General features: G+C 46.3%; 1 protein-coding gene and 1 long non-coding RNA gene across 2 annotated transcripts in view; both read right to left on the reverse strand.

Annotated features, from left to right (window-relative positions):
• Nucleotides 1–6,548, reverse strand: part of LOC137356323 (uncharacterized) — a 32,069-nt gene extending 25,521 nt beyond the window's left edge. Inside the window, exon 1 of the long non-coding RNA XR_010971029.1 lies at nt 6,474–6,548. This is a non-coding gene — a long non-coding RNA (uncharacterized lncRNA). The remainder of the gene's footprint in view (nt 1–6,473) is intronic.
• A 6,192-nt stretch (nt 6,549–12,740) lies between these two features.
• Nucleotides 12,741–13,131, reverse strand: LOC137356365 (histone H2B 7-like). Its single transcript, XM_068022252.1, has one exon. It carries the CDS (start codon nt 13,121–13,123, stop codon nt 12,758–12,760), a length of 366 nt encoding a protein of 121 aa, XP_067878353.1. The 5' UTR covers nt 13,124–13,131; the 3' UTR covers nt 12,741–12,757.
• Nucleotides 13,132–22,582: the final 9,451 nt, after the last annotated feature.

The raw sequence follows: 22,582 nt of genomic DNA on the forward strand, positions 1-22,582 counted from the left end.
GGGAAGGACAGAGAGGGAAGGACAGAGAGGGAAGGACAGAGAGGGAAGGACAGAGAGAGAGGCAGGGAGAGAGGCAGGGAGAGAGGCAGGGAGAGAGGCAGGGAGAGAGGCAGGGAGAGAGGCAGGGAGAGAGGCAGGGAGAGAGGCAGGGAGAGAGGCAGGGAGAGAGGCAGAGAGAGAGATAGAAGGAGAGATAGAAGGAGAGAGGGGGAGAGACAGAGAGGGAAAGGCAGATGGAGGGACAGAGAGAGAGGCAGAGACAGAGATAGATGGAGAAAGATGGAGAGACAGACAGGGAAAGGCAGATGGAGGGACAGAGAGAGAGACAGAGAGAGAGGCAGAGACAGAGATTGAAGGAGAGAGAGGGAGTGTCAGGAAGGGAAAGACAGATGGAGGGACAGAGAGAGAAGGAGAGAGATGGAGTGACTCGGAGGGAAGGACAGATGGAGGGACAGAGAGCGAGAGAGAGGCTGAGATGTAAGGAGAGAGAGGGTTTGACAGGGAGGGAAAAACAGATGGAGGGACAGAGAGAAAGAGAGAGACAGAGATAGAAGGAGAGAGAGGGAGAGACAGAGAGGGAAAGACAGATGGAGAGACAGAGAGAGAGAGGCAGAGATGGAAGGAGAGAGATTGAGTGACAGGGAGGGAAAGACAGATGGAGGGCCAGAGAGAAGTAGAGAGACGGAGAGAAGGAGAAAGGTAGTGATAGAAAGGGAAAGAGAAATGGAGGAACTGAAAGAGAGACAGAGACAGAGGACAGAGAGGGAGAGACAGATGGAGGGACAGAGCTAGAAGGAGAGAGAGGGAGAGACAGAGAGGGAAAGACAGATGGAGAGACAGAGAGAGAGAGGCAGAGATGGAAGGAGAGAGATGGAGTGACAGGGAGGGAAGGACAGATGGAGGGATGGAGGGATAGAGGGATAGAGAGAGAGACAGAGACAGAAGGAGAGGGAGGGAGTGACAGAGAGGGAAAGACAAATGGAGGGACAGGGAGAGAGACAGAGAGAGAGGCAGAGACAATGATCGAAGGAGAAAGACCAATGGAGAGACAGAGAGAGAGAGGCAGAGACAGAGAGAGAAGGAGAGAGATGGAGTGACAGAGAGGGAAGGACAGATGGAGGGATAGAGAGAGAGAGAGAGAGAGAGAGTGGCAGAGACAGAGATCGAAGGAGAGAGAGGGAGTGTCAGGAAGGGAAAGACAGATGGAGGGACAGAGTGAGAGACAGAGAGAGAAAGAGAGAGAGAGAGAGAGAAGGAGAGAGACGGTGTGACCGGGAGAGAAGGACAGACGGAGAGGGGGAGAGACAGAGTGAGAAGGAGAGAGATGGAGAGACAGGGCGGGAATGACAGATGGAGGGGTAGAGAGAGTGTGACAGAGACAGAAAGAAAGAGAGCGTGTGATGGGGGGAGGGTGGGGGGAGACTGATGGAGAGACAGACAGAGAAAGACAGAGAGAGGAGAGAGTGGGAAAGACAGATGGCGGGACAGAAAGAGAGACAGAGATAGAAGGAGAGTGAGGGAGTGTCAGGGAGGGAATGACAGATGGAGGGACAGAGAGAGAGAGACAGAGAGAGAGACAGAGATAGAAGGAGAGTGAGGGAATGTCAGGGAGGGAAAGGCAGAAGAAGGGACAGAGAGAGAGACAGAGAGAGAGACAGAGAGAGAAGGAGAGAGACGGTGTGACAGGGAGAGAAGGACAGATGGAGAGACAGGGAGGGAAAGACAGATGGAGGGACAGAGAGTGCGACAGAGACAGAAAGAGAGAGAGAGTGTGACGGAGTGGGGGGGGGGGCGCGTGTGGGGGAGAGACTGATGGAGAGACAGAGAGAGAAAGACAGAGAGAGAAGGAGAGAGTGGGAGAGACAGAGAGAGAAGGAGACAGATGGAGTGACAGGGAGGGAAGGACAGATGGAGGGATAGAGGGAGAGAGAGAGAGACAGAGATAGAAGGACAGAGAGCGTGTGTCAGGGAGGGAAAGACAGATGGAGAGACAGAGACAGAAGGAGAGAGGCAGAGACAGAGAGGGAAAGACAGATGGAGGGACAGAGAGTGCGACAGAGACAGAAAGAGAGAGAGAGTGTGACGGAGTGGGGGGGGGGGGCGCGTGTGGGGGAGAGACTGATGGAGAGACAGAGAGAGAAAGACAGAGAGAGAAGGAGAGAGTGGGAGAGACAGAGAGAGAAGGAGACAGATGGAGTGACAGGGAGGGAAGGACAGATGGAGGGATAGAGGGAGAGACAGAGATAGAAGGACAGAGAGCGTGTGTCAGGGAGGGAAAGACAGATGGAGAGACAGAGACAGAAGGAGAGAGACAGAGACAGAGAGGGAAAGACAGATGGAGGGACAGATAGAGAGAGAGAGAGAGACAGAGATAGAAGGAGAGAGAGGGAGTGTCAGGGAGGGAAAGATAGATGGAGGAACAGAGAGAGATGGAGAGACAGGGAGAGACAGAGAGGGAAAGACAGATGGAGAGACAGAGAGAGACACAGAGATAGGAGAGAGAGGGAGAGACAGAGAGGGAAAGACAGATGGAAGGACAGAGTGAGAGACAGAGAGAGAGGGAAAGACAGATGGAAGGACAGAGTGAGAGACAGAGAGAGAGAGAGACAGAGAGAGAGAGAGAGAGAGAGAGAGAGACAGAGAGAGAGAGAGAGAGACAGAGAGAGAGGGAGAGACAGGGAGAGAGGGAGAGACAGGGAGAGAGGGAGAGACAGGGAGGGAGGGAGAGACAGGGAGGGAGGGAGAGACAGGGAGGGAGGGAGAGACAGGGAGGGAGGGAGAGACAGGGAGGGAGGGAGAGACAGGGAGGGAGGGAGTGACAGGGAGGGAGGGAGTGACAGGGAGGGAGGGAGTGACAGGGAGGGAGGGAGTGACAGGGAGGGAGGGAGTGACAGGGAGGGAGGGAGTGACAGGGAGGGAGGGAGTGACAGGGAGGGAGGGAGTGACAGGGAGGGAGGGAGTGACAGGGAGGGAGGGAGGGACAGAGAGGGAGGGAGGGACAGAGAGGGAGGGACAGAGATAGAAGGAGAGAGAGGGAGTGTCAGGAAGGGAAAGACAGATGGAGGGCCAAAGTGAGAGACAGAGAGAGAAGGAGAGAAATGGAGTGACAGGGAGGGAAAGACAGATGGAGGAACAGAGAGACAGACAGAGATAGAATGACAGAGAGGGAAGGACAGAGAGAGAGAGGCAGGGAGAGAGGCAGGGAGAGAGGCAGGGAGAGAGGCAGGGAGAGAGGCAGAGAGAGAGATAGAAGGAGAGAGGGGGAGAGACAGAGAGGGAAAGGCAGATGGAGGGACAGAGAGAGAGGCAGAGACAGAGATAGAAGGAGAAAGACGGAGAGACAGAGAGGGAAAGGCAGATGGAGGGACAGAGAGAGAGGCAGAGAGAGAGGCAGAGAGAGAGATAGAAGGAGAGAGAGGGAGTGTCAGGAAGGGAAAGACAGATGGAGGGACAGAGAGAGAAGGAGAGAGATGGAGTGACTCAGAGGGAAGGACAGATGGAGGGACAGAGAGCGAGAGAGAGGCTGAGATGTAAGGAGAGAGAGGGTTTGACAGGGAGGGAAAAACAGATGGAGGGACAGAGAGAAAGAGAGAGACAGAGATAGAAGGAGAGAGAGGGAGAGACAGAGAGGGAAAGACAGATGGAGAGATAGAGAGAGAGAGAAGCAGAGATGGAAGGAGAGAGAGGGAGTGTCAGGAAGGGAAAGACAGATGGAGGGCCAGAGAGAAGTAGAGAGACGGAGAGAAGGAGAAAGGTAGTGATAGAGAGGGAAAGAGAAATGGAGGAACTGAAAGAGAGACAGAGACAGAAGGACAGAGAGGGAGAGACAGATGGAGGGACAGAGACAGAAGGACAGAGAGGGAGAGACAGCGAGGGAAAGACAGATGGAGAGAGAGAGAGAGAGGCAGAGATGGAACGAGAGAGTGACAGGGAGGGAAAGACAGATGGAGGGACAGAGACAGAGACAGAGATAAACGGAGAGAGATGGAGTGACAGGGAGGGAAGGACAGATGGAGGGATAGAGAGAGACAGAGATAGAAGGAGAGAGAGGGAGTGACAGAGAGACAGAGGGAGAGGCAGAGACAGAGAGAGAAGGAGAGAGTGGGAGAGAAACAAAGGCCAAGGAAGTTGGAGAGACAGACAGAGAGAGAAGCAGAGATGGAAGGAGAGAGAGGGAGTGACAAGGTGGGAAAGACAGATGGAAAGACAGAGAGAGAGATTCAGAGAAAGGAGAGAGAGGGAAAGACAGATGGAGGGACAGAGACAGAAGGACAGAGAGGGAGAGACAGAGAGGGAAAGACAGATGGAGAGACAGGGAGAGAGAGGCGGGGGAGGGAGTGACAGGGAGGGAAAGACAGATGGTGAGACAGAGAGGGAGACAGAGATAAAAGGAGAGAGATGGAGTGACAGGGAGGGAAGGACAGATGGAAGGACAGAAGAATAGAGAGAGATACAGAAATAGAAGGAGAGAGAGGGAGAGGCAGAGAGGGAAAGACAGATGGAAAGACAGAGAGAGAAGGAGAGAGTGGAAGAGACAGAGAGGGAAAGACAGATGGAGGGATAGAGAGAGAGAGACAGAGATAGAAGGAGAGAGAGGGAGTGACAGAGAGGGAAAGACAGATGGAGGGACAGAGAGAGAGAGACACACAGAGAGAGAGGCAGAGAGAGAAGGACAGAGAGGTAGTGACAGAGAGGGAGAGACAGATGGAGAAAGAGTGAGGCAGAGGTGGAAGGAGAGAGAGCGAGAGACAGAGAGGGAAAAACAGAAGGAGGGACAAAGTGAGAGACAGAGAGAAAAGGAGAGAGATGGAGTGACAGGGAGGGAAGGACAGATGGATGGATGGATAGAGAGAGAGAGAGAGAGGCAGAGAGTGAGAGAAAAGGAGAGAGTGGGAGAGACAGAGAGGAAAAGGAAGTTGGAGAGACAGAGAGAGAGAGACAGAGAGAGAATGAGAGAGAGGGAGTGTCAGGGAGGACAAGACAGTTGGAGAGACAGAGAGAAAGAGAGATAGAAGGAGAGAGAGGGAGAGACAGAGAGGGAAAGACAAATGGAGGGACAGAAAGAGAGACAGAGAGAGTGGCAGAGATGGATGGAAGGAGAGAGAGGGAGTGTCAGGATGGGAAACACAGATGGAGGGATAGAGAGAGAGAGAGAGAGACAGAGAGAGGCAGAGTCAGAGAGAGAAGGAGAGACAGAGAGCGAAAGGCAGTTGGAGTGACAGACAGCGAGTTTGTAAGTGTGGGAGACATTCTGTATCTCCCAGTATCTCTACTGTGCACACAGGATAGACACATTCAATATATGTAAGTTACTGATACTGTGTCTGTATATGTAATTCATTCCTGATCTGTGAAGCTCTGGCACCCTGGTTGACTGCAGGATTCACTCTGCATCTATGTGTCTTTGTGCTGTATGTGAGTTGAGATCCTGCTGTATTCAGGACTTAATGTGTATCTCAGGCACTGTGTTGTCAATGCTTTGTTTAACTCATTAATGTATCAATATGTGTTTACTTGTGATTAATTTAAAATAAGGATTAACAATATTTTATTGCTGCAGGTTTTATGCAATTCTTGTTTGTGAGTTGCAGCTTGGTATCCAATTTGTAGCTCTGCAAAAGCAATTGTGAATGACGATCTTTCACATTTAGAGCATGACCTGATATGTTTAGAGCATGACCCGATTTGGGGCGGCACAGTGGCGCAGTGGTTAGCACCGCAGCCTCACAGCTCCAGCGACCCGGGTTCAATTCTGGGTACTGCCTGTGTGGAGTTTGCAAGTTCTCCCTGTGTCTGTGTGGGTTTCCTCCGGGTGCTCCGGTTTCCTCCCACATGCCAAAGACTTGCTGGTTGATAGGTTAATTGGCCTTTATAAATTGCCCCTAGTATAGGTAGGTGGTAGGGAAATATAGGGACAGGTGGGGATGTGGTAGTAATGTAGGATTAGTATAAAATGGGTGGGTGATGGTTAGCACAGACTCAGTGGGCCGAAGGGCCTGTTTCAGTGCTGTATCTCTAACTAACTAACTATGTAATGTCAAATTCCATCGGTTTGTAGAGAATGAATTAATCGTGTATGTTGTTGTCTGATCCTTAGTGACATGTTTGGACTGCTGTGTAATTCCTAGCTCAGTTTATATTGTAGGGTGTGTTATTGGGATTCATTCTGTAGCTTTCAATCAGATACATTTTGTCTGTTCTGTTTAAGATTTGATATTTGAATTGTAGCCAAGGTGACACAGTGTATTCAAATCTGATAATGTGTGTGTTTTTGGACTGTGATTGATGTATCTACCAGTCAGCTGGAGTGAAATAGAAACAACTCCTATCTCTACTGCTCTATTTGACTATTGGATTGATAGTGTGTCTCTCGACCTTGGGATCAGTGTGGGTCTGACTACTTATTTTGTTTGTTACAGTGGAAACGATGACCTGACCGTGTCACTGTAATTTGTGAGTGATACTGTACCTACTGTGTATTGGAACGAGCTGGATGCACGTTTCCTTCTGTCGAGGAATCACGACTTTCATTCTGGTTCCTTCAAGTGTTTGCCTGCAGGAAAAGAAAGGCAACTCTTATACTTGAATAACAGCTGAGTGAGAAGACAGCAAAGTGATCAAAGTAATCTTTTCAATAATAAACATTCTGAACAATCACAAAAGAAAAGTCAACGACACAAGCAGTGTCAGTGTCTGAGTCCACTGCAGTACTGCAGAACTCTGCTTCTACTTGCCAGATATTTGGAGCGGTTTTATAACAATTTTGTGACATTCAGGAACAACCCAAGCCCCGCACTGCTCCATGAATTGGAATACCCGATCGAGTAGTGACATTTGTGTAAGCCAGATTTCTATTTCCATGTCTCATCGTTCAACGGACAACAAGTAAGCACTGTTTAAAAAAGTGTCTTTAATCTTCTCACCTGGTCCCTTCAAATCTGCCGCATCTTTATTGTTCAGACATTTTTTTCCTGCTATTCACTATCCAATAACAATAAATAGTGAGATACTGGATCTGAACCAGGATCATTCATTTCTGAAGAAGGGTCACTGACCTGAAACGTTAACTCTGCTTCTCTCTCCACAGATACAGCCAGACCTGCTGAGTATTTACAACATTTCTTGTTTTTATTTCAGATTTCCAGCATCCGCAGTATTTTGCTTTTTATTATAACATTCATTACTGTTTGGAGAGAGAAATCAGCAATGATTTTCAATAGTGAGTTCATCATATTCTGTCTCTCTCTCCCTGTCCAGACACTGCCTGAGAAAGACCTCTCCCTTCCCCCCCAGCTCACTCCATGTTCCAGGACCAGTTCCTGCTCCACAATGTACATTACAAACTGTCCCCCACTCCCGCTGAATGTACCCGGTAATCAATGCTAATCTATCAGCACATCGGCAGACACGGGCCCAAATCTGTTGTACTGCTGTGAGCAGATACTGTTTGTTCACTTACCCCAGGCTTGTAATGTCTCCATTTGCAGCTGATTTAAACAATCGTCCGCTCACTCAGTGAATGGCGCTCAGAGGCAGTGCTGGGGGAAGGGGTGCGCATGCGCTCTTCTCATTTTGACGTCCAATTAGACTGGCCTATATCGCGCGTGCGCAGATCTCTGCAGCAATTCAACATTCAAAATTCAATGGGAACTTTCCCCATTTCACATTCATCAATGTCCGATTTGAAAAGCCGAACATGGGGTTAGGGTGGAGGGAGGGAGGGAGGGGAGGTGTGGGGCAACATGCAACATATAAAACTGGCAGCTAGTCCAATGTAGATGTTCAAATTGTGATCTGTCTCTGCAGGGTGTTTGTTATTATTGAGCCTCTCCTCTCAAAACAATCGGACAGAAACATGGGAAGACTGAGGGATCCGGTGTGTTTGCTGGGACTTTGCAGAGTTAATTTCAGCCAGTAAAATGTTGTTTTACCCGGGTAAAACCCGAGGTCAATGAGAGTAATGTCGGAGGGCGCTCTTCCTTATTTTATTCGAAACAAGAGACACAGGCACGGAAGTACCGCGATTACACCGGACACACAATTACAGTGACAATAGAGTTCCAGCTCCCGGTTGTTAAATGTCCTCATGTTGACAGTCTTTGCTGTGATTCTCAGGGGTTAGTTCCCGATGCCTAGGTCTTTATCCCTTAAACACTCTGAGCCAGGAGATCCTCGCAGTCCCTGTTGAAATATTGATGGACAGGAATTTTTCGAATCTTTGACCGAGTCGATCATAACCTGTTGTTCAATCATAGTCTTTATCAAAGAATTAATGAGACATTCGGTTCACGACTCAGGCCTTGAACTCGGTTTGAGCAGAGCAAAAACTGAAAGGTTCAGCACTTCTGCAAATAGAGCAGGTAAAGCTGGATCGAGGGACTCAGGGTGAATCCTACACACACAGGATAGAAGCAGTGACAGGTACTCAGGGAGGGGAACTGGTGTCGTTTCTGTTACCTATGTGTGTTCAGACCATCAGTATTAGTCTCTCACTTAGTCTGAACAGGTGCCTCCAAGAACCTGCAAATGCAGAATCCGGAAGCAGCTGTTTTGCTCAGAAATTGGTCGGAGCAGGAGAACCCCTGGCTGAGTGTGGAAACATTTTAGATATGTCCTCAAATCATCTCTCATTTGGGAAGATAATTTACAGTTCAGGGAAATTTGTCGGTAACATGTGAAGTCGAGGCTCGATGGCAGCATCCATACCTCCAAACGGGTCATTTACCTGAACCCTTCTAACACCACCTAACCCTCATGTGGCAGAGTCTGCAGATCATGCATTGGATTTATCAGCTATTTCAGAACCCATCAAACTGGAGTGTAAAAAGTGATCCATAATCGCAGGGGACTGCCTGAGATGGAGGAGAATAAATAGGTCAATATGACCATCATCAATAATAATAAAGTGCAGAGGGAGGAGAGCGAGAGGAGGGAGATAGAATTGAGAGGGGAAGTGGCGACAGAAAATGTCCTGTGATTATTGGCCAAAATAAACCTACAAGGTACAAACTCAAGTTCTGTGATCAAGTCTGAGAGTTTATTAGTCTTAACTAAGATAGATAAAGTGAATGTTTAACAACAGCAATAGGTTTGCAGCATCACTCAGCACCGGTTCTTGCTTCTGTGCTTGCTGGGGCGTGGACTTCTCTCTTTCTGCTTCCCTTGCTGTTTTCTTGACCGTACTCTATCTTCTCCTTCTAAGTGTGATAACGATGTTCCGTGGACCCCTCTGTAAGTGCCGACAATGTCCTGTAACACCCTTTCTTTTACCCGTCTTTGGGTGCAAGAATGTTCCCATCTTTTGGGCCTCCTTATCTCGAGAGACAATGGATACGCGCCTGGAGGTGGTCAGTGGTTTGTGAAGCAGTGCCTGGAGTGGCTATAAAGGCCAATTCTGGAGTGACAGGCTCTTCCACAGGTGCTGCAGAGAAATTTGTTTGTTGGGGCTGTTGCACAGTTGGCTCTCCCCTTGCGCCTCTGTCTTTTTTCCTGCCAACTACTAAGTCTCTTCGACTCGCCACAATTTAGCCCTGTCTTTATGGCTGCCCGCCAGCTCTGGCGAATGCTGGCAACTGACTCCCACGACTTGTGATCAATGTCACACGATTTCAAGTCGCGTTTGCAGACGTCTTTATAACGGAGACATGGACGGCCGGTGGGTCTGATACCAGTGGCGAGCTCGCTGTACAATGTGTCTTTGGGGATCCTGCCATCTTCCATGCGGCTCACATGGCCAAGCCATCTCAAGCGCCGCTGACTCAGTAGTGTGTATAAGCTGGGGGTGTTGGCCGCTTCAAGGACTTCTGTGTTGGAGATATAGTCCTGCCACCTGATGCCAAGTATTCTCCGAAGGCAGCGAAGATGGAATGAATTGAGACGTCGCTCTTGGCTGGCATACGTTGTCCAGGCCTCGCTGCCGTAGAGCAAGGTACTGAGGACACAGGCCTGATACACTCGGACTTTTGTGTTCCGTGTCAGTGCGCCATTTTCCCACACTCTCTTGGCCAGTCTGAACATAGCAGTGGAAGCCTTACCCATGCGCTTGTTGATTTCTGCATCTAGAGACAGGTTACTGGTGATAGTTGAGCCTAGGTAGGTGAACTCTTGAACCACTTCCAGAGCGTGATCGCCAATATTGATGGATGGAGCATTTCTGACATCCTGCCCCATGATGTTCGTTTTCTTGAGGCTGATGGTTAGGCCAAATTCATTGCAGGCAGACGCAAACCTGTCGATGAGACTCTGCAGGCATTCTTCAGTGTGAGATGTTAAAGCAGCATCGTCAGCAAAGAGGAGTTCTCTGATGAGGACTTTCCGTACTTTGGACTTCGCTCTTAGACGGGCAAGGTTGAACAACCTGCCCCCTGATCTTGTGTGGAGGAAAATTCCTTCTTCAGAGGATTTGAACGCATGTGAAAGCAGCAGGGAGAAGAAAATCCCAAAAAGTGTGGGTGCGAGAACACAGCCCTGTTTCACACCACTCAGGATAGGAAAGGGCTCTGATGAGGAGCCACCATGTTGAATTGTGCCTTTCATATTGTCATGGAATGAGGTGATGATACTTAGTAGCTTTGGTGGACATCCGATCTTTTCTAGTAGTCTGAAGAGACCACGTCTGCTGACGAGGTCAAAGGCTTTGGTGAGATCAATGAAAGCAATGTAGAGGGGCATCTGTTGTTCACGGCATTTCTCCTGTATCTGACGAAGGGAGAACAGCATGTCAATAGTCGATCTCTCTGCACGAAAGCCACACTGTGCCTCAGGGTAGACGCGCTCGGCCAGCTTCTGGAGCCTGTTCAGAGCGACTCGAGCAAAGACTTTCCCCACTATGCTGAGCAGGGAGATTCCACGGTAGTTGTTGCAGTCACCGCGGTCACCTTTGTTTTTATAGAGGGTGATGATGTTGGCATCGCGCATGTCCTGGGGTACTGCTCCCTCGTCCCAGCACAGGCATAGCAGTTCATGTAGTGCTGAGAGTATAGCAGGCTTGGCACTCTTGATTATTTCAGGGGTAATGCTGTCCTTCCCAGGGGCTTTTCCGCTGGCTAGGGAATCAATGGCATCACTGAGTTCCGATTTGGTTGGCTGTATGTCCAGCTCATCCATGACTGGTAGAGGCTGGGCTGCATTGAGGGCAGTCTCAGTGACAGCATTCTCCCTGGAGTACAGTTCTAGGTAGTGCTCAACCCAGCGGTCCATCTGTTTGCGTTGGTCAGTGATTATGTCCCCCGATTTAGATTTGAGGGGGGTGATCTTCTTGATGGTTGGCCCAAGAGCTCTCTTCATGCCATCATACATTCCTCTGATGTTTCCGGTGTCTGAGGCCAGCTGAATATGACTGCATAGGTGTTGCCAGTAGTCGTTTGCGCAACGCCTAGCTGTTCTTTGTGCAGTACTTCTGGCTGCTTTAAGTGCTGCGGATGTTAAATCGCTGGGGGCTTTCTTGTAGTTCAAAAGTGCAATGCGCTTAGCGGCTATGACAGGTTCCAGCTCTTCATTATGAGATTGAAACCAGTCTGCATTTCTCTTCGCACTTTTGCCGTAGGTGGTCAAAGCTGACTCATAGATGGCGTCTCTGATGTGGGCCCACTTGGTCTCAGCATCCCCTGTGGGAGTGTTTTGAAGGGCTGTTACAAGTGAATTTAGAAATTTTTGTAACAGCTGTGGGTGAGAAATTCTGCTCGTGTTGATGCGCGGGTGGCCCTTCTGCTTGGAATGATGCAACTTCTTTGGTCTGAGTCTAACCTTGCTGCACACCAGGGAGTGGTCGGTGTCGCAGTCCGCACTGTGGAAGCTGCGTGTGATTTGAACACTGTTTAAGGCGGCTCGCCTTGTGACAATGAGGTCTAGCTGGTGCCAACGACGTGATCTTGGGTGCCTCCATGAAACCTGGTGACAGGGTTTAGCTTTAAATTGTTTGAAGTATCCTAATTGGCCCAAGTTGACATCATTGTTTGACCCTAGTTAGTTAATGGTTCAATCTGCACACATTACAGATACTTCCTGTTCCTTTCTATTTTAGCAAAGATACTAAAGGTCACATTCTTGCTGATGGAAGCCATTTTGAGTTTGCAATTCTACAGTGTCCTATTTATCTCATCTCACCCCCTGTAAGGATGCTGTCAACCTATCTCTCCCATTGTTCTTACATAGAGGTTTTAACGGACTATAGCCTTGTAATGTCATTTCATAATGAAACAAGCATTAGCTCAAACAGACTGTAATATATTGATGTACATAGCATACAATTAGTCCTATTATTGTAGCTGTCCTTATTATTCACAAAGGCAAAATATGTCATGATCCATCACCCCCACATTGTGGGCCCCCTCCTGCTGCATGACTTTTCCTTTATGTCGTGTTTGTTATTCGTGGGAGACAACAGCGGAGTGTAGATTTTCAGTGTCAGGTGTCAGCGTGTGAGACGGAGGGTTCCGACACCACCCGGGGGTTCGAGATAATGTAATTATTAATTTTTGAGGTCAAACTTGAACTCGGGAAATTAGTGACTGCGAACTGATGTATGTGCGTTAAATCAGCTTTTATTGTCGAAATACAAAAAAGGGGCCGAATATGAAAGTATGGGAGAAAAACAGAGATCACAAAGGCAAGGACACTTGATATATAAATCAATATAAGTCGATACTATACAGACAATGTTGTAGCTTTTTCAGAGAAGTTGTGGGTGGCTCTTAAAAGAGCCTTTTTGTGTTTTGGGTGTGTTTCAGTACATTGTGGATATTTACTTGGAGCTGGTCTACTTGGTGACCGCCTTTGTACCTTCCGACACGGCGTGTTTGGCCAGCTCCCCGGGCAGCAGCAGGCGCACGGCGGTCTGGATCTCCCGGGAGCTGATGGTGCTGCGTTTGTTGTAATGGGCCAGGCGGGAAGCCTCACCCGCGATTCGCTCGAAAATATCATTCACAAACGAATTCATGATGCTCATGGCCTTGGAGGAGATGCCGGTGTCAGGGTGAACCTGCTTCATCACTTTGTACACGTAGATGGAGTAACTTTCTTTCCTGGATCTTCTCCGTTTCTTGCTGCCCTTTGTTGGCGCCTTCTTCAGAACTTTCTTGGCGCCCTTCTTGGAAGGTGCTGCAGTTTTCTTCTCGTCAACCATGATCACGATCAATTTCAGACACAGAATAACCAAAATTTCGCTCCAAGCTCGCATTTTACAGACATCCCCAGTGCCCTATGCTAATGAAGGATGGGAGAAGGCCATGTTCATGATTGGCTGGTTTACAATGATGTCACTGCCTGATGTTCTGTATCTATCTGATTGGGTATCTAAAGTAACCAATCACGTTTTGTGCTTCTCACAGACACAAACTGTCGCAGCAGTCAGATCGTCCAAACCCCTTTGCCCGCCCTTATCCATCTACATCAGTGACTTTCTGAGTCCCTCTTCCTCATCAACCATTTCTATTTTGCTAGTACGAACTCGTCTCTTTTTTAACTCTACGTATAATTTCTCTATCGTTCCCTTCCTTATCAGGATGTAGCGCCCCTCTGCACTTCCGTCCATCACCAGGACGAAACCGTCCAGTATATTGGGGGTCAGAGTGGCGCAAATGTGAGCATTGAAGTGCAAGTCCTTAAATCCATGTCGCGTGCCAAATAAGGTTGGTCAGCTGCAGTCACAAGTAACCTCATGAAAGATTTATATGACAGCGCTACTGATATGTCTTCCTTTTTCCTCAACCGAGGATCCCGCCTCCCCGCACCCCGCTCCTGTTGTTGGCAGTGCCCTCAAACGGGTCCAGCCCATTTCCCACACCTCCACCTTCACCCCTTCCCCTCTCTCCCAGAACAACGCCAGGGTTCCCCTTGTCCTCACTTTCCACCCCATCAGCCTCCACATCCAAAGGATCATCCTCCGCTATTTCTGCCACCTCAAGCTTGATGCCACAACCAAATGCATCTTCCCCTCCCTTCCCCGGTCATCATTCCAAAGGGATTGTTCCCTCCGCGACACCATAGTCCACTCCTCCATTACCTCCACCACCTTGTCCCCTTCCCACGGCACCTTCCGCTGCAATCGCACGAGGTGTAATACCGACCCAGTTATCTCCTCTCTCCTCACAATCCCAGGCCCCAAACACTCCTTTCAAGTGAATCAGCGATTTGCTTGTACTTCTTTCAATTTAGTACACTGTATTCGCTGCTCACAATGTGGTCTCCGCTACATTGGGGAGACCAAACATATACTGGGTGACCGCTTTGCGTAACACCTCCGCTCAGTCTGAAAGCATGACCCCAAGCTTCTGGTTGCTTGTCATTTCAACACTCCCCCCTGCTCTCATGTTCATATCTCTGTCCTGGGATTGCTGCAGTGTTCCAGGAAACATCAATGCAAGCTCGAGGAACAGCATCTCACTTACTGATTAGGCACAATACAGACTGCCAGACTGAGCATTGAGTTCAATAATTTCAGAGCATGACGGGGCCCCCATTTTACTTTTATTTTTAGTTATTCATTCTTATTTATATTTATTTTTCTGTTTATTTTATATCATATTAGTTGGTACAGTTTGCTGACCCACCTTTTTTTCCATGTTGGTACTTGTGGCTATTCAATTTTCATCCATTAACACCCTATCTGTATGAATGCTTTGTCTTTCAACACGCCACTAACATAATGTTTGCCTTTGCTCCATGACCTTCTGGTCAGCTATTCTGTGACGTTGTCCTTTCTACACCTTCTCCTTTGTTATCTCTTGCCCCAGCGCCGGTTTACTTGCTTAAAACCTTTCACATTTCTAATATTTACCAGTTCTGAAGAAGGGTCACTGACCTGAAACGTTAACTCTGCTTCTGTCTCCACAGATGCTGCCAAACCAGCTCAGTATATCCAGAATTTCTTGTTTTTATTATGAAAGATTTATATAGTGGCAATTACATAATTCTGGCTGAAACTAGGCGAGGCAAGGGAACTTATTATTACTGGCTACAACCATTCAGGAAAGATAGGTCTGAAAACATATGGAGGATTGTGGAACGGAAAGAATTGATCAAATATAATATGATAACACTGGCAGGGATGACGTTTTGAGTTGTTAACAAAAGAATCGATTTGGTCATAGATGCGGCATATGGCAGGAGGAAGTGCATGGACATTCTGGGTCGTGAAATGTTTGTCCTTCCCTGCAGGACATGTGAGTGTGGGATTCATTCTGTGCCCATCAGTATGTGATATTTCCCCGTGGCTTTTACTCCATATCTGCCAATCTATGGTCAATGATTTGGTCATTTCATTCAATAATTTGAATCTTCAATAGGTGATTCTGTTTTATTTTTCTCCGTAACATTCAGTTTCTAAGTGGGTGATTATGGGTTTTGTTCTGTACCTATGAGATTCTACTGAGTGAGTGTGGGTTTTGTTATGTATCTGTTAATCTCCTCTTTTGGAGTCTGGGACTTTCTCTTTATGTCAATTTCTGAATTGTGAATTTGGATTTTAATCTGCACCTGTCAGTTTCTGGTATGAAAGGTTGTTTGGTTTTGTCTCTGTACCTGTTAGTAAGAGGCATTTTTGTGTAGCTTTACACAGCACATGTTAATTGATGACATGCCAGCGTTGTTTTCACTCGACATGTCAGTCTCTGGTTTGGAGGCCTCACCTGTGTTCTGTACCAATCAGATGTCTACATATAAGGATGGGTTTTAACCTGTTTCTTTCAATCTGTTGTATGTAAGTACTGTTTATTATCTGTATCTGTAAGTTTCTGATGAACGAATGTGGACTGTATCGTCTCCCTGTCAGTGGTTCATTAAGAGATATTTTACAAGGTACCTGCCCGTTCTGATATGTGAGTGTGGGTTGTGATCTACATCTGGCCATTTCAGGTGTGAGACATGAGCATTGTTTTCACTCTGTGTACGTTAGCCTCAAGTGTCAGAAGCTGGGTTTAGTCATACATCTCATTCTCTGCTGTATGATTGTGGATTTACATCTGGACAAGTTAGTTTCTGATACGGGCGTGTGAATTTTATTCTGTATGCCAATTTCTGGTATGTGAGTGTGTGTTCTTTCTGTCCTGTCACTTTCTGCTGAACTGTATGGTGGATTTGCTTTGGATCTGTGAATTTCTGTTATGTGAATGTTGGCTTTCCTTGACATTTGTCATAGAGTTATACAGCACAGAAACCGGCCCTTTGGCCCACTGTGTCTTTGCCTCCCATCAAGCATGAATCTATTCGAATCACATTTTCCAGCACTTGACCCATAGTCTTGTATGCTATGACGTTTCACGTGTTCATCGAAATCCTTCTCAAATGCTATGAGGGGTCCTGCCTCTACCAGCCCTTCAGGTAGTGTGTTCCAGATTCCAACCACACTGCGTGAAATATTTTCTCCTCAAGTCCCCTCTAAACCTGCTGCCCACTACTTAAATCTATCTCCCCTGGTTGTTGATCCCTCCGCTGAGGGAACGTTTTCTTCCTATCTGTACTATCAATGTCCCGTGTAATTTTGTATACCTCAATCAGTTCCCCCCTCAGCCTTCTCTGCTCCAAGGAAAACAACCCTAGCCTATCCAGTCTCTCTTCATAACTGAAATGCCACAGCCCAGTAAACATCCTGATGAATCTCCTCTGCACACTCTCCATTGCAATCACATCCTTCCTTTGGTGAGTTGACCAGAACTGTACACAGTACTCCAGCTGTGGCCTAACTAGCATTTCATTCAGCTCCCTCATAACCTCCCTGCTCTTATATTCTAGGCCTCGGCTAATAAAGACAAGTATCCCATATGCCTTCCTAACCACCTTATCTACCCGTGCTGCTGCCTTCAGTGATCTATGGACAAGTACACCAATGTCCCTCAGACCCTCTGTATATCTTAGGATCTGACCATTCATTGTATATTCCCTTGCCTTGTTAGGCCTCCCAAAATGCATCACCTCACATTTTCGCACTTCTCTGGATTAAATTCCATTTGCCACTGCTCCACCCATCTTACCAGCCCATCTATATCATCCTGTAATCTAAGGTTTTCCTCCTCACTATTTATGACACCAATTTTCGTGTCATCTGTGAACTTACTGATCATATCTACTACATTCACATCTAAATCATTCATGTACACTACAAACAGCAATGGTCCCAGCACCGATCGCTGTGGTACACCACTGGTCACAAACTTTAACTCACAAAAACAACGCTCGACCATCACCCTCTGCCTCCTGCCATTAAGCCAATTCTGAATCCAATTTACCAAATTGCCCTGGATCCCATGGGCTCTTACCTTCTTAACCAATCTCCCATGTGGGACCTTATCTGAAGCCTTACTGAAGTCCATGTAGACAACATCAACTGCCTTACCCTCATCTACACATCGAGTCACCTCCTCAAAAAATTCAATCAACTTAGTTAGACACTACATTTTTTCAAGTCACCTCCTCTCTCTGCTAATTATTCTTATTTTTTGTCAAGTGCCACACCGAACCCCCCCCCCCCACCCCCCCCTTACATTTTCTGTACTCCTCTCGGGCCTCCGCTGTTTTCTGTCCTAAGCCTCTTTTTTTACTTCTCCAATCCTCTATATCCCTTGACATCCAGGGTTCCCTGGATTTGTTGGTCCTACACTTCACCTTTATGGGAACATGTTGGCCCTGATCTCTCATTATTTCCTTTTTGAATGACTCCCACTAGTCTGATGTAGACTTTCCTATAAGTAGCTTCTCGCAGTTCACTTTGGCCAGATCCTGTTTTATCATATTGAAATCGGTCTTCCCCAAATTGAGTACATTTATTTCAGGTACCTCTTTGTCCTTTTCCATAACTACCTTAAATATTACAGAGTTATGGCCACTATCCCCGAAATGCTCCCCCACTGACACTCCTACCACTTGTCCGGCTTCACTCCCTAGGATTAGGTGGAGCACGGCTCCTTCTTTTGTAGGACTTTCTACCTGCTGGCTCAAAAAGATCTCCTGTATGAACTGAAGAATTCTGCATCCTTTAAGCCATTTGCACTAAGACAATCCCAGTTGATATTGGGTAAGTTGAAATCCCCTACAATTATTACCCTATTATTTTTACACCTCTCTGAGATTTGCCTACATATCTGCTCTTCTATCTCTCCCTGACTGTTTGGAGGCCTGTCGATCACTCCCAGCCAAGTGATTACCCCCCTTTTTGTATTTATGTTCTACCCATATGGATCATTTGAGGAATGTTCGTAGTTATCATCCCTCCTTATACAGTAATTGACTCCTTGATCAACAGTGCACTGCCACCTCCTATGTTATACCCTCCCCTGTCATGCCTGAAGTTTCTAGACCCTGGAATATTGAGCTACCAGTCCTGCCCTTCCTTCAACCATGTCTCCGTGAAAACAATAATATCATATTTCCATGTGTTAATAAATGGCCTCAATTCATCTGCCTTACTAGTAAGATTCCTTGCGTTAAAATAGATGCAATCCAGCCTTGCATTGTTAGCTTGTGTCTTAACATGTCTGCCTTTTCTCTGCCTTGCAGACTGACTCAGTTTCTCTTCTATATTTGACTGTACATCAACCCTTACTGCACGTCCCCTCTGTATCCCACCCCCTTGCCAAATTAGTTTACAACCACCACCCACCCCTCACCCCCCTCCCCCAAAAGCACGTGCAAACCTCCCAGCAAGGCTGTTGGTCCCGATCCAGTTCAGGTGCAATCTGTCCAACTTGTACAATTCCCACCTTGGCCAGAAACAGACCCAGTGATCCAGGAAATTAAAGCCCTCCCTCCTGCACTATCTCTTCAGCCACACATTCATCTGCTCTATCCTCCTATTCCTATACTCACCTGCACGTGGCAGCGGGGGTAATCCAGCGATTACAACCTTTGTGGAAACCTTTTCTTTAATCTGCTACCTTGCTTTTGATGTTCATGTTGCATGACCTCATCCCTCTTTGTACCTGTCAGTTTCTGGTATGGAATAAAGATCTTTACTCTGTACCTGCTAGTTGCTGGCAAGTGATTGTGACATCAATCCATATCTGTCAGAGTGTGATGTTACTTCAGATTTTACTCTTCAGCTGTCAGTTTCTGACATGTGAATATGGATTTTCCTCATTCTGGTCACTTACTGCAATGTAAGTCACTCCTTTATTCTGTGCCTGTCAGTTTCAGGTCTGGAAGAAAGATTTTTTTCATTACCTTTTATAATCTGGCAAGTGAATGTGAGATCACCCTGTTTCTGTCAGTTTGTGACATATTACTGTGACTTTTACTCTTCACTTGTCAGTTTCTGATACGTGAATGTGTATTTTATTCTGGGTGCCTGTCAGATACTAAAATGCAAGTATGTATTCTATTCTGTTCCTGTTTGTTACTTGTAATTAATTGGAGTGTTTACTCTTGATCAGTCAGAATCTGGAATGTGAATGTGGCTCTTACTCTGTGTCTGTCTGTATTGGATTTGCCAGCAAGTGTTTTTCTTTGCCTTTCTGTTCCTGATATGTGAATGTGAATTTTACTATGTACCTCTCAGTTACTGGTATGTGATTGTGGTTTTATTCTGTCTCCACGAGCCGATGATTAGTGATTGCAGCTTGTGTCCAAGGCATGTCAGTATCTTGTTTGCACATGACCATTCTTATGTGCATGTTGCTTTATGGGAAATGACTAAAGGATTTACTCTTTCTTCTGCCATATTACTTCTATGGCTTCAAGGGCTGGTCAGAGACTGGGAATTCTGTGATGAGCAACTCATGTCCTAACTTAGTTTAGTTTAGAGATACAGCACTGAAACAGGCCCTTCGGCCCACCGAGTCTGTGCCGACCATCAACCACCCATTTATACTAATCCTCCACTAATTCCATGTTCCAACCACATCCCCACCTGTCCCTATATTTCCCAACCACCTATCTATATTAGGGGCAATTTATAATGGCCAATTTACCTATCAACCTGCAAGTCATTGGCATGTGGGAGGAAACCGGAGCACCCGGAGAAAACCCACGCAGACACAGGGAGAACTTCCCAAAGTCTTTCCACCACCTACAAGCCACATGTCAGAATTCTGATGGATTACTCTCCACTTGCTTGGTTGAGTGCAGCTCTAAAAACACTGAAGAAGCTTGATACCATCCAGGACAAATCAGCAGGCTTGATTATCTTACCATTCACCAGGTTATGCATTTACTCCCTCCACCACCAGTCCACAGTGTGTCCTATCTAAAAGATGTACTGCATCAACCTGAGGAAGTACCGTACAACAGCACCTTCCAAACCCATGACATCTGCTACTGACTGGATCATGGGCAGCAAGCTTATGAGAACATTACCACCTGCAATTTCATCTCTAGTTTGCACAACATCCTGACTTCAAAAATATAACACCATTCCTTCATCATCACTCAGCCCAAATTCTGGAACTCCCACTTTTTTGAATGACATTCATTCTGTAGCTGTTCATCAATGGTACAGTCTGAGTGTAGAACTTATTCTGCATCTGCCACTCTGAAAGACAGGATCTGTTTGTTTATATTTTAGGAACAATGAAGGAGCTCTTACACACCTAGATCTGTCCAAATATCTGTCCCTCTTTGTACGGTATGTGTGTGAGGGATTCATTCTTTATCTCAGAATGTGGAATGTGACTATATTTATCTCTGTCACTTACTGATATGTGCATGTGCACTTTTCACTCTACCTGCCAGCTTCTGATGTGAGTGGATTTTTTTATGTACCTGTCATTTACTGATGAATTGAATGGAGGTTTTGGTTTGAATCGCTCACTTTCTGTTACGTGAATATGAGTATTCCTTCGTACTTGTCAATTACTGGTATTGAAGTAAGATCTTTAAACTGCACCTAATACAAAGCAAAATACTGTTAATGCTGGAATTTGGAAATAAAAGCAGAAAATTCAGTAAATACACAGCAGGACTGCCAGCATCTGTGGAGACAGAAACAGAGTTAACCTTTCAGGTCAATGACCTTTCATCAGAAAGGTCTGTCCTGATCAAAGGTCATTGACCTGAAATGTGAACTGAATTTCTCTCTCCACAGGTGCTGCCAGACTTGCAGAGTATTTCCAGAATTTTCCATTTTCATTTACACTGTACATGGAGATGTACATTTTCTGGCAAGTGAATGTGGGATCAATATTTAACCTTTCAGTTCTGATATGCAAATGAGGGTTTTACCCAGCATGTTGTCAGTTCCTGCAGTGCAATATCTGATTTATTCTGTAACTTTATGATTGTGGTAATTGATTGTGGGTTTGACCCTACATCTACCAGTCTCTGTAATGTGAATGTGGCTATTACTCTGTATTTATCTGTGTACAATTTGTGAGTGTTTGTTTTCCTCTCCGTGTCTGTTTCTGACATGTAAATGTGGATTTTGCTATGTACCTCAGTTACTTTATGTGTATGTGCTTTATTCTGTTTCTGTCCATCTGTCGTGAGTGTAATATTTTCCCTGTACCTATCAGCATCACACTTCTTTGTATGGCCATTATTCTGCACTTGTTGGTTTATGGTACTGCTTGAATTACTCTTTCCCTCTCATTCCCTGATATGCTACTGTAAATTTTCCTCTTCACTTGTCAGATTCCACTCTGTGATAATGTTGTTTCACTGTCTGTCTGCATCTGGTATGCTATTGTAAGATTTACTGTGTGCCCATCAGCTTCTGGTATTTAATTATGGAGTTCACATTGTAACATTCAATTTGATCTGTGTGAATCTGCTTCTGCCTTGAACTGAGAGTTTCTATTCTGTGAGTGTACATTTACAAGTGTGCTTGTTAATTTCTGCTAAATAACTGTTTGTTTTACTCTGTGCATGTCAGTTGCTGCAATGGGAAGATGGGAAAGGTTTTTAATTCTGAAAATGGCTATTACTGATAAGTGAGTGTGGCTATTACTCTGTAACCCTCATTCTCAGGTATTTGAGTTTGTGTATTTTTCTTCCGGTTAGCTGTTACGCTCACTTCTCTGAAGTAAACCTCCTTTGAACCGCCTCCAACACATTTACTTCCTTCGTTAAAGGAGACCAAAACTGCACACAGTATTCTAGATGTGGTCTCACCAATGACCTGTATAACTGAAGTATAACAGGCTTGTCATTTTCAATTCCTCTCATAATAATGGATAACATTCCATTTGCCTTCTTTATGTCTTGCTGTAACTGCACACTAACTTTTCTGACTCATGCACTAGAACACCTCGATCCCTCTGCACCCCAGAATTCTGCAGTCACGCTACACTGATGTATCTTTTGATCTCCCTGACAAAGTGAACAACTTCACATTTTCTCACATTGTACATCATCTGCCAGATTTCTGCCCTGTCACTCAACCGATCTAGATCAATCTGCAACCTCCTTCTGTCCTCTTCACAACATACTTTCCTCCCTATCTTTGTTTCATCTGCAAATTTAGCTGCCATGCCATCGCTCCCCTCATCTAAATCATTGATATAAATTGTAAAAAGTGGAGATCCCAGCACACGTCACATCCTGCCAATCAGAAAAGGACCCATTTATGCATTCTCTGTTTTCTGAAAGCCAGTCAATCTTCTATCCATGCCAATATGTTACCCACTACGCCATGAGCTCATACATTGCATAATAACCT

Source organism: Heterodontus francisci, chromosome 45 (genome assembly GCF_036365525.1).
Source record: "Heterodontus francisci isolate sHetFra1 chromosome 45, sHetFra1.hap1, whole genome shotgun sequence".
Classification (NCBI taxonomy): Eukaryota; Metazoa; Chordata; class Chondrichthyes; order Heterodontiformes; family Heterodontidae; genus Heterodontus; species Heterodontus francisci.

What these genes read in the sequence shown, in the direction of transcription:
- LOC137356365 (XM_068022252.1), bottom strand. Translation starts at nt 13,123, where the DNA reads ATGGTTGACGAGAAGAAAACTGCAGCACCTTCCAAGAAGGGCGCCAAG.